The sequence below is a fragment of the Bombina bombina genome, chromosome 6 (assembly GCF_027579735.1).
Source record: "Bombina bombina isolate aBomBom1 chromosome 6, aBomBom1.pri, whole genome shotgun sequence".
NCBI lineage: Eukaryota > Metazoa > Chordata > Amphibia > Anura > Bombinatoridae > Bombina > Bombina bombina.
In genome coordinates, this window is record NC_069504.1 from 924,898,660 (window position 1) to 924,911,624 (window position 12,965).

At 36.4% G+C, this 12,965-nt stretch overlaps 1 protein-coding gene across 1 annotated transcript in view; it reads right to left on the minus strand.

Moving 5' to 3' along the window:
• Nucleotides 1–12,965, minus strand: part of DOCK2 (dedicator of cytokinesis 2) — a 1,640,323-nt gene that overhangs the window by 1,252,240 nt on the left and 375,118 nt on the right. Inside the window, 2 exon segments of the mRNA XM_053718563.1 lie at nucleotides 8,319–8,419; nucleotides 10,082–10,171. Of these exon segments, the coding sequence (XP_053574538.1) occupies nucleotides 8,319–8,419; nucleotides 10,082–10,171 (191 nt within the window).

Sequence of the window (12,965 nt, forward strand, 5' to 3'; positions counted from 1 at the left end):
TTTGGTACGCAGGACTACCTTATCCGTATGAAAAATCAGATAAGGAGAATCACATTGTAAGGCAGATAGCTCAGAGACTCTACGAGCCGAGGAAATAGCTACCAAAAAAAGAACTTACCAAGATAAAAGCTTGATATCTATGGAATGAAGAGGTTCAAACGGAACTCCTTGAAGAACCTTAAGAACCAAGTTTAAGCTCCATGGTGGAGCAACAGGTTTAAACACAGGCTTGATTCTAACTAAAGCCTGACAAAATGCCTGAACGTCTGGAACATCTGCCAGACGCTTAACTAGCTGACAATCCTTTTTCCAAACCTTCTTGGAGAAAAGATAATATCCTAGCAATCCTGACCTTACTCCATGAGTAACCCTTGGATTCACACCAATAAAGATATCTACGCCATACCTTATGGTAAATTTTCCTGATGACAGGCTTTCGTGCCTGTCTTAAGGTATCAATAACTGACTCGGAGAAGCCACGCTTTTATAAAATCAAGCGTTCAATCTCCAGGCAGTCAGCCTCAGAGAAATTAGATTTGGATGGTTGAAAGGACCCTGAAGTAGAAGGTCCTGTTTCAGAGGCAGAGACCATGGTGGAAAGGATGACATGTCCACTAGATCTGCATACCAGGTCCTGCGTGGCCACGCAGGTGCTATCAGAATCACCTATGCTCTCTCCTGCTTGATCTTGGCAATCAGTCGAGGGAGCAGAGGAAACGGTGGAAACACATAAGCCAGGTTGAAAGACCAGGGCGCTGCTAGAGCATCTATCAGTGTCGCCTTGGGATCCCTGGACCTGGATCCGTAACACGGAAGCTTGGCGTTCTGGCGAGACGCCATGAGATCCAGTTCTGGTTTGCCCCAACGATGAATCAGTTGTGCAAATGCCTCCGGATGGAGTTCCCACTCTCCCGGATGAAAAGTCTGACGACTTAGAAAATCCGCCTCCCAGTGCTCTACACCTGGGATATGGATAGCTGATAGGTGGCAAGAGTGAATCTCTGCCCAGCTAATTATTTTTGAAACTTCTAACATCTCTAGGGAACTTCTCGTTCCCCCTTGATGGTTGATGTAAGCTACAGTCGTGATGTTGTCCGACTGAAATCTGATGTACCTCAGAGTTGCTAACTGAGGCCAAGCCTGAAGAGCCTTGAATATTGCTCTTAGTTCCAGAATATTTAATGGAAGCCTTCAGGGAGTTCCAGACTGCACCCCAACCTAGAAGGCTGGCATCTGTCGTAACAATTGTCCAATCTGGCCTGCGAAAGGTCATACCTTTGGACAGATGGACCCGAGATAGCCACCAGAGAAGAGAATCCCTGGTCTCTTGGTCCAGATTCAGTTGAGGAGACAAATCTGTGTAATCCCAGCTCCATTGACTGAGCATGCATAGTTGCAGCGGTCTGAGATGTAAGCGTGCAAACAGCACTATGTCCATTGCCGCTACCATTAAGCCGATTACTTCCATACACTGAACCACCGAAGGGCGCGGAATGGAATGAAGAACCCGGCAGGAATTTAGAAGCTTTGATAACCTGGACTCCGTCAGGTGAATTTTCATTTCTACAGAATCTATCAGAGTCCCTAGAAAGGAAACTCTTGTGAGTGGGGATAGAGAACTCTTTTCCTCGTTCACTTTCCACCCATGCGACCACAGAAATGCCAGTACTACGTCCGTATGAGACTTGGCAATTTGGAAGTTTGACGCCTGTATCAGGATGTCATCTAAATAAGGGGCTACTGCTATTCCCCCGCGGCCTTAGGACCGCCATAAGTGACCCTAGAACCTTTGTAAAGATTCTTGGGGCTGTAGCTAATCCCAAGGGAAGAGCTACAACTGGTAATGCCTGTCTTAAAAGGCAAACCTGAGAAACCGATGATGATCTTTGTGTATCGGAATGTGAAGATAAGCATCCTTTAGATCCACTGTAGTCATATATTGACCCTCCTGGATCAGTGGTAGGATGGTACAAATAGTTTCCATCTTGAACGACGGAACTTTGAGGAATTTGTTTAAGATCTTTAGATCCAAAATTGGTCTGAAGGTTCCCTCTTTTTTGGGAACCACAAACAGATTTGAGTAAAAACCCTGTCCCTGTTCCTCCTTTGGAACTGGATGGATCACTCCCATAACTAGGAGGACTTGTACACAGTGTAAGAATGACTCTCTCTTTATCTGGTGTGCAGATAATTGTGAAAGGTGAAATCTCCCTTTTGGGGGGGAAGCTTTGAAGTCCAGAAGATATCCCTGGGATATAATTTCCAACGCCCAGGGATCCTGAACATCTCTTGCCTACGCCTGGGCGAAGAGTGAAAGTCTGCCCCCTACTAGATCCGTTCCCGGATAGGGGGCCGTTCCTTCATGCTGTCTTAGAGGCAGCAGCAGGCTTTTTTACCTGCTTACCTTTTTTCCATGTCAGGTTTGGTCTCCAGACCGTCTTGGATTGAGCAAAAGTTCCCTCTTGTTTATTATTAGAGGAAGTTGATGCCGCACCTGGCTTGAAGTTTTGAAAGGCACGAAAATTAGACTGTTTGGCCCTAGATTTGGACCTGTCCTGAGGAAGGGCATGACCTTTTCCTCCAGTGATATCAGCAATAATCTCCTTCAACCAGGCCCGAATAGGGTCTGCCCCTTGAAGGAAATGTTAAGTAGCTTAGATTTTGAAGTCACGTCAGCTGACCATGATCTAAGCCATAGCGCTCTGCGCGCCTGTATAGCAAAACCAGAATTCTTAGCCATTAGTTTAGTCAAATGAACAATGGCATCAGAATAAAAGAATTGGCTAGCTTAAGTGCTCTAAGTTTGCCAAGTATGTCATCCAATGGAGTCGCTACCTGTAAAGCCTCTTCCAGAGACTCAAACCAGTACGCCGCAGCAGCAGCGACAGGGGCAATGCATGCAAGGGGCTGTAGGATAAAACCTTGTTGAATAAATATTTTCTTAAGGTAACCTCTAATTTTTTATCCATTGGATCTATAAAAAAAAAGCACAACTGTCCTTGACAGGGATAGTAGTACGCTTTACTAGAGTAGAAACTGCTCCCTCCACCTTAGGGACTGTCTGCCATAAGTCCCATGTGGTGGCGTCTATTGGAAACATTTTTCTAAAAATAGGAAGGGAAGAGAACAGCACACCTGGTCTATCCCATTCCTTATTAATAATTTCTGTAAACCTTTTAGGTATTTGGAAAAACATCAGTACACACCGGCACTGCAAAGTATTTATCCAGTCTACACAATTTCTCTGGCACTGCAATGGTATCACAGTCATTCAGAGCAGCTAAAACCTCCCTAAGCAACACACGGAGGTGTTCAAGCTTAAATTTAAATGTAGAAATATTAGAATCAGGTATCTTTCCTGAGTCATTAACATCACCCACTGACTGAAGCTCTCTTTCCTCAGCTTCTGCATATTGTGAGGCAGTATCAGACATGGTTCTTAAAGCGTCAGTATGCTCTGCATTTTGTCTCACCCCAGAGCTATCTCGCTTACCTCTAAGTTCAGGTAGTCTGGCTAATACCGCTGACAGTGTATTATCCATGACTGCCGCCATGTCTTGTAAAGTAAATGCTATGGGCGCCCTAGATGTACTTGGCGCCATTTGAGCGTGAGTCCCTTAAGCGGGAGTCAAAGGGTCTGACACGTGGGGAAAGTTAGTCAGCATAACTTCCCCCTCGTCAGATTCCTCTGGTGATACATTTTTTAAAGACAGAAAATGATCTTTATTGCATAAAATGAAATCAGTACATTTGGTACACATTCTAAGAGGGGGTTCCACCATGGCTTTTAAACATAATAAACAAGGAGTTTCTTCTATGTCAGACATGTTTATACAGAATAGCAATGAGACTAGCAAGCTTGGAAAACACTTTAAATCAAGTTAACAAGCAAATATAAAAAACGGTACTGTGCCTTTAAGAGAAACAAATTTTGTCAGAATTTGAAAAACAGTGAAAAAATGCAGTAAATCAAACGAAATTTTTACAGTGTGTATAATAGGCTAACAGAGCATTGCACCCACTTGCAAATGGATGATTAACCCCTTAGTTCAAAAAACGGATCAAAAAAACGAAATAGACGATTTTTACCAGTCACAACAAACTGCCACAGCAAGCTGTGGCCCTACCTTCCCCAATAAACGACTTTGGAAAGCTTTTGGGCCCTTTAGAGATGTCCTATAGCATTCAGAGGGCCTTTGAGGTAATCTGGATGTCACAGTTTGTAATTTTAACTGCACCATCTGTAACTTTTATACTACAACAGTGGAAATTGTTTCTAGTCAAAATTTAAGCCAGCCATGTGGAAAAAACTAGGCTCCAATAAAGTTTTATCACCAAAGCATATATAAAAACGATTAAACATGCCAGCAAACGTTTTATATTGTAAATATCATAAGGGTATTACCCCTGGGAGTAAGCATGATACCAGTCGTTATTAAATCACTGTATTCAGGCTTAACTTACATTAATCCGGTATCAGCAGCATTTTCTAGTGTTTTCCATCTCTAGAAAAAATTATAACTGCACATACCTGTTAGCAGAATAAACTGCACGCCATTCTCTCGCTGAAGTTACCTCATCTGTGTAATCCCCTCAGACATATGTGAGAACAGCAATGGATCTTAGTTACAACCTGCTAAGATCATAGAAACCTCAGGCAGATTCTTCTTCTATTTACTGCCTGAGATAAAATAGCACAACTCCGGTACTATTTAAAAATAACAAACTTTTGATTGAAGAAAATAAACTAGCTATATTTAACCACTCTCTCCTACAACGTCCTTGCTTTTTGAGAGTTGCAAGAGAATGACTGGGTATGACAGTTAGGGGAGGAGCTATATTACAGCTCTGCTGTGGGTGTCCTCTTGCAACTTCCTGTTGGGAATGAGAATATCCCACAAGTAATGGATGATCCGTGGACTGGATACACCTTACAAGAGAAATTCTGCTCCTCATGTAAAACTTTTGTACAGAATCAAGACGGTAAAAGGAAGGGTACTCATTGTCTGACACCAACTGTCAAACATGGAGGAGGAAGCGTGATGGTCTTGGACTTTTGTCCAGAGTTTGCAAATGAGTGGCATAAGGAACCAAAAGTCTACCACAGCAATTTGCAGCACCATGCAATACCTTCTGATATATACTTAGTTAGGGGTTCACCTGTAGCAAGATAATGACCCAAAAAATACCTCCAAGCTATGTCAGAACTAGCTTTGAAGAAAAGACGGTTGGCTTCAAATCATTGAATAACCAGCACAGTCTTGAGACTTAAAGCCATCAAGCTGGTTTTTGGGATGAACTAGACAGAAAGCAACCAACAAGTGCAACACATCTGTGGAAACTTCTACAACAGTACTGGGAGGAGTTTTACTAAAATTATATTATTTTATTTGAAGAAACAATGCCCCAAATGTGTTTGGCTGTCATATCTATTTTGACGAGTCATACATTTAATTTTTTTTTGTTAAACATAATGATTCTGTGTTTTTTTTCTTTTATTTCCAATTATTTATTTGTTCAAGACTTAAATTTTGAGGTGCACTGAGACAAAACTTTAGATAGTAGTATATATGCAAAAACCTGTATGTTAAAACACATTTTACACATGAAACTAAATTCATTACATAGAGCAAAGATGGACAAATTTTCATTTGGAAGAATATAGATACCACTATATAGGTTAATTCATCACCTGCTATATTCTAAAAAAGATGCTAAAGTAATTCTTGGGGCATGCCCCGCAAAGGGCCCTGTTCAGGGCTGGTAAGGTAAAAGAGCTTGTAACTTTTTTAATTTAGAATAGGGTAGGGAATTTTTTATTTTGGGGGGCTTTGTTATTTTATTAGGGGGCTTAGAGTAGGTGTAATTAGTTTAAAATTGTTGTAATATTTTTCTTATGTTTGTAAATATTTTTTTATTTTTTGTAACTTAGTTCTTTTTTATTTTTTGTACTTTAGATAGTTTATTTAATTGTATTTATTTGTAGCAATTGTGTTTAATTTATTTATTGATAGTGTAGTGTTAGGTTAATTGTAGGTAATTGTAGGTAGTTTATTTAATTATTTTATTGATAGGGTAGTGTTAGGTTTAATTATATCTTAGGTTAGGATTTATTTTACAGGTAAATTTGTTATTATTTTAACTAGGTAACTATTAAATAGTTCTTTACTATTTAATAGTTATTGTACCTGGTTAAAATAATTACAAAGTTGCCTGTAAAATAAATATTAATCCTAAAATAGCTATAATATAATTATAATTTATATTGTAGCTATATTAGGATTTATTTTACAGGTAAGTATTTAGCTTTAAATAGGAATAATTTATTTAATAAGAGTTAATTTATTTCGTTATATGTAAATTATATTTAACTTAGGGGGGTGTTAGTGTTAGGGTTAGACTTAGCTTTAGGGGTTAATACATTTATTAGAATAGCGGTGAGGTCTGCTCGGCAGATTAGGGGTTAATAATTGAAGTTAGGTGTCGGCGATGTTAGGGAGGGCAGATTAGGGGTTAATACTATTTATGATAGGGTTAGTGAGGCGGGTTAGGGGTTAATAACTTTATTATAGTAGCGCTCAGGTCCGCTCGGCAGATTAGGGGTTAATAAGTGTAGGCAGGTGTCGGCGACGTTGAGGGGGGCAGATTAGGGGTTAATAAATATAATATAGGGGTCGGCGGTGTTAGGGGTAGCAGATTAGGGGTACATAGGGATAACGTAGGTGGCGGCGCTTTGCGGTCGGAAGATTAGGGGTTAATTATTTTAAGTAGCTGGCGGCGACGTTGTGGGGGGCAAGTTAGGGGTTAATAAATGTAATACAGGGGTCGGCGGGGTTAGGGGCAGCAGATTAGGGGTACATAAGTATAACGTAGGTGGCGGTCGGCAGATTAGGGGTTAAAAATTTTAATCGAGTGGCGGCGGTGTGGGGGGACCTCGGTTTAGGGGTACATAGGTAGTTTATGGGTGTTAGTGTACTTTAGGGTACAGTAGTTAAGAGCTTTATAAACCGGCGTTAGCCAGAAAGCTCTTAACTCCTGCTATTTTCAGGCGGCTGGAATTTTGTCGTTAGAGCTCTAACGCTCACTTCAGAAACGACTCTAAATACCAGCGTTAGAAAGATCCCATTGAAAATATAGGCTACGCAAATGGCGTAGGGGGATCTGCGGTATGGAAAAGTCGCGGCTGAAAAGTGAGCGTTAGACCCTTTAATCACTGACTCCAAATACCAGCGGGCGCCCAAAACCAGCGTTAGGAGCCTCTAACGCTGGTTTTGACGGCTACCGCCGAACTCCAAATCTAGGCCTATTTATTTTAAATATATATATATACTGTATATATATATATATATATATATATATATATATATATATATATATATATACTGTATATATATACTGTATATATATATATATATATATATATATATATATATATATATATTATATTTTCACATATTCTGCTACAACATAATAATAATTTATAGAATATGTCAGTATCCCTTTAAAAACAACAAATTAGTTCAGGGCAGAGACCTTGTTGAAAGAGATATGAGTTTTATCCTTTACATGCAATTAAAGGGACAGGACACATTTTCTTTTTGTAATTCAGACAGAGCATTTTAAACAACTTTCCAATTTACTTTCATTATATAATTTGCTTTATTCTCTTGGTAGCCTTTGTTGAAGGTGCAGCACTGCACTACTGGGAGCCAGCTGAGCCAATAACAAGAGGCATAAATACTGTATGTGCAGTCACCAATCAGCAGATCAGCAGATAGTTTATAGTAGTGCTTTGCTGCTCTTGAGCTTCAGCTGCTCCTGAGCATACCTTGATGTTTTGTTCGTTGATGTTTTTCAACAAAGGATATCAAGAGAATGAAACACAATAGATTACAGAAATAAATTGGAAAGTTTTTCAAAATTGTATGCTGAATCTGAATCATGCCTCTTTAATGCAGGAAAGACTCCCTGTGTCAAGAATATGAAAAATGTAAAGGTACATGTTCTATTTTCAAATATATTGCTGCTTTCTGTTTTCTACTAGTTATTATTTCTTCTTTTACTATAAATTTTGCTATGCTGAAAATAGCCCCCAACTTTATTAGTGGTAAGTCCTTATGACTTTGTATTTTAAATTTACTATTGTTTGTCCAGTTTCATAGTAATTCACATCACGAGACTGGTTTCTAATTCTTTAAGTCTCTGTAAGGTTAAAGTTCATATAAATGTCAATGAACAGAATATAATTCAGTATAATATCACACAATCTTAAATAAAGTTTTAGAATAGTTAAAGTTAATGTAACTTTTCAAACTTACTTATAAGCCAATGTTGCGCTGAAATGTTGCTTTATGTAAGCTTCTAAAACAGTGTTGAAATGTTGGAATTTTCTGTCAGCGATCAGTCCAATTATGTAAATCTATAAAAATATACATAAAAAAATAAATGTGTAATAAATTCAAACAAAAAGTATATGAATTAATTATGCATTGTATTTAAAAGAAAGGAGTATTCTATTATTAGAGACATCTTATACTAGAAATCTGACCAAATGACCTTAAAAGTACTAAAGGAGTTTGACATTGCACAAGTTTTCTTCTCTTTCTGTTCTTTTCAAGACATCAAACTAAACATTAACCTATCCTTTGATGTACTTCTGTTATGGTCCAGGACAGATGTCAAAGCTTTGTGCTGCTGTCTATGTCTCATTTGTTACTGTTGACTTACTTGTTACCCATAGTAGTCACTGTTATAAGCAATAGTGTGTAACACAATTGTGGCCAACATTTTCAAACTAAGTACCCCTAAATATTTATTTTTCTATTTGTTGGGGTGTTGAAATAATTTTAGAAATTATATTATCCTTTCAAAAATAAACTTCTTTATTACTTCATATGATTAACACTTTATTTAAAATATACAGGTAGCAAAGGTGAACCCAGTTGGAAAAAAGAGGAGTACTTAGGTAGATTGGGTAAATATAAAACAATTAAGATGGGATCCAGATTAAGAAGAAAAAAAACACTCATTCCCACTCTGTTACGCCATAGCAAAATGTTGGAAAACACTGATCTAATGTTGTCTGTCTACTTCATATCCAGCGTTTGTATTTCTAATCTATGCGCCTCCTACTGACACAACATTTTCGAAAGCTCAATATCTCCAAAGTTGAGCTTCCCTTGCCCACCCCTTCTACTCACCCTTTAAATATTGAGTATTGTTGACAATACTGTTATCACTTCAACCCTTTTTTCCCACTGCCTTGGAGTCATAATTAACTCAGAACTTTCATTTGGTCTTCATATTAATTTCTTGGTTAATTTCTGGAACAATTATGTTAAAAATATATCTAAAATTTATCAATATCTCTTATAAGACACAATTAATACTCATCACATCCTGTCTTGACTTCTGGAATTCCATCTACTCTTGCAAGTCTGACGACCTACCATATGTCCCAAATATAATCCTCATCTGCTGTATCTGTCTGTCTTTCTTTCAACTAATTTCTCTTATATTCAACATAAAAAATCCTCAACTATACTGCACTATACAATAACTGTTGTCCATGTACTTCCTTTATTAGTTAAACTCACAATTTCAATTACCGTTTTTTTTAAAAAAATATATTTTTTGTAGATATCAGTCTATCATAATTAGAAATGATAATGCAAACAATGCAACTTAATTATTGCCTCACCTGAAAACCTTACATTCTTTTGAGATTTAAAAGCCCTCAACTAAGGTCTTAAATGAAAGGCTTCTCAATTGCAAATAAGGTTTTCTAAGACATATTCATGATCCTGTTTGTGAGATTTGTTTAAAACTGTTATTCTGATTCAGAATTTCTTGCTGATGAAGAAGGCATTCATACTTGGAGGTTTAGTGAGTAATACAAAAATGTCCTCCCTTTAGAAGTTTCTGTTTTCGGATATATTTTTAAATACAGTAATGTTGGAAATGTATATTTTAATACATTATCTGAGTTAAAATGGTTCATTTCATTTCTATTACATTGCAGTGAAAATTCAATTCTAATGGCAATATGTATATCAACAAACATTAGAAATGCAATCCTTACCAGTGCGTCAAAGACAAGGATATCATATTTGCTTGAATCAGAATGTTCCATCATGATATTAAACAAAGCATCAAGAGTATCCTGAAGAAACTGCAAAAGCACAAAGTGTGAATGCAATCATTTTAACTTCACTTGAATCATATTAAAGTCTTATAACTGTTCAATAAACATGTGCACTGGAATGCATTCTGTTTATAATATATTGTTTATTTTTATCTCTAAAACAAATAAATTGAGCAAAAAGGTATTTTTCCTTTTAATCTCTACTAATTTATTCACACTATTCTGTAAAATGCTGTATTAGTGTCTATTGGTACAGTTTGCTCTCTCGTGTAAAATGAATACCCACACCACTTGTAAATATTTTGTAAAATACATCTTATTGTGTTTCCTCGACAGTACAAATAAAAGTAATACATATGTTTGATTTGCATAGCAGTAAGAAAAATGTATCAAAAAGCTGAATTCCCTGAAGATATATGATATTTAGAGTTCTCATTGTGACTTTTTAGAAGTGGAGACAACTTTGCATAGAGGGCTGAGTTTGATTATAGAGATGATTTCTACTGCTGGCTTTTTCTAAACTAATTTAATAATGCTGTCTGAAGGTTTATATACCTGATAAAACTAATAATCTATTTAAAAAAAAAAAAAAAAAGCTGTGTTCCATATGACAGGTTTGTCCAGTCATCAAACATGACTAGGAAACCCTCAATCAAAAAAGTAGGACATGTGGATACATCTTTAACAAAGTAGCTGTTGAGAGGAATGAAAGAGAAATGTTTGTCACAAAATATGGAGTGTAAAGACTTCTGTGTCTTTTATGCTGCGTGATTAGATGTATTTAATGGAGGCTCTTTCTGAAATATATATAAGGTTTGATTTCCAGGTGTCACAAACAAACTGGGGGGATATAGGAGAGTATAATTGTGAATGGATATACATACACTTTAATACACAAAGGTTTTATTATTAATATAAGATATTAATCTCCATGTATTCTTGATGCTGACATTAAATTAATGTAATATTCTGGTAACAAGTTACAAAATATTGTTAATATATAATTCCTTGTTAACTGTATTGTTAGCCTATTGTCTTACAGCATTTGATTATTCGGACTGTAAGGTTAAAAATAATAATAATAATGAGTTGGTTTTAAAAAGTATTTCAGAGATTCTGCATAAAAACAAACAGGTCCACTGATATATCCTGTCTCATTTATCTCAATCATATACTGTGTTTAGAATCAAATATATGAGGCAATCTTCTTTATTTCAGGAGTAAAATAAATTATAACTGATATTTTTTGATTTTCGATTAATAACAAAGCAATCTGCAGGTTTTTAAGAATAAGCAATTGTTCCCTGCTATGTAATATTGGGATCTATTCCATTCTATTAGCCAATTTGCTTTTGGTGGGGTTTTTTTAAAAAAAGGGCACTTTTTATTTCAATGTGATTTGTGTGGGTTTTTGACAGCTTCTCTGAGCTAAGATATTGACTTGTAATGGCCTATTTTTAACAAGGAGCCCAAAAGTTATTAATGATTACAAAAAATGTTCTTGATACTTTTCAACAGGTTTTCATGACCATTTTACACTTAGCAAATTTGACACATAAAGGCACTTGATAAAGTACTGAAATGGCGTTTTGACATATTTGCAAGAATTCCAAGACAATTTGAAATAATTCTATTATGTTGCATGTGTGCAAGACATAATAGACTCTGACATGTTCATGGATTCAGAGGTATATTTGTATACACAGTCTAGATTAAATAAAGAGCTATTCATCAGCATTGAAAATGTTTGTTTCTAATTCACACTCACATTGCTGTGATTGTCAGTTTCAGTACAGTCGCCTTGATAAATGGAAAATGTAACAGCTTCTTTGTGACCGGAATTCACTGTTTGCTGTTCCATCTTGTTTGTTTGCTACCGAGAAGCTGGGTTTTTAAAAATTTCAGAAAGTTCAGCAATCATGTTTTTGTGTTTTTTAAAATTTGCTTTACAATATCTAGAACCGTGTGTCTCAATCTATTTTGAGTAATGGAATTTGAAAAGACAACACACGGTTTTCCAGTTTTGGCAACATGTTTGTGGCTACATTATTGCAATGGAAGAAACCTCAGTACTTGGTGGTTTTAAACCTTACAGTGTGAAAGTGGTTAAAATCCTGTTTTAGAAGATAAGTTGTGACCATTTCTTCCTAAGAGAAACCTGTAGTGTTCGAAAATTATGCTTTTTCAAATCAATAAGTGGAAATAATGAAAAATGAAAAACTATTAAAATAATAAAAGTTACAATATAATCATTAAGCCAATATGAGCAGTATACCCATCATGCCTACATACAAATGTCATGTATAATGTTTAACAACTATCAGGATGAATTCAGATTGCAATAGGCAAATCTCATAAGTGTAAATGATGATTTCCCTTACACACTGTTTAATGGGGTTAAATCTAAACAACTGCAATGTAACTTTAAGGCATGTGAAATATCCATGTATGTCAGTTTTGGTTGGATTTCCAGTTTCAATCCTGATAACAAGCAACTGAACAACTGAAAACACACGGTTTTGGGAATTTTTTTAATTAAAATTAATTCACAGCTGTGGGCTTTTAGTGGCTGAACCCATTCTGGATTGTGATCTCTCAAACAACATGCTTCCCACATCGTCTAAAACCTCGTTATTGGGAGAGATTGAAATCAACTCCATTATTATCTAGAAAGCTTGGATTTCTATTTAACTCTATTACTTTAATAAATCAATATCCAGAATGCTTAGCTGTAGTACTGTATGTTGATTATTTTTTTAAGTAAAGTTGATGTTAATGCATTTAGGAAATGCCGGTGTGCTCAAAATGCCTAATTAAGATC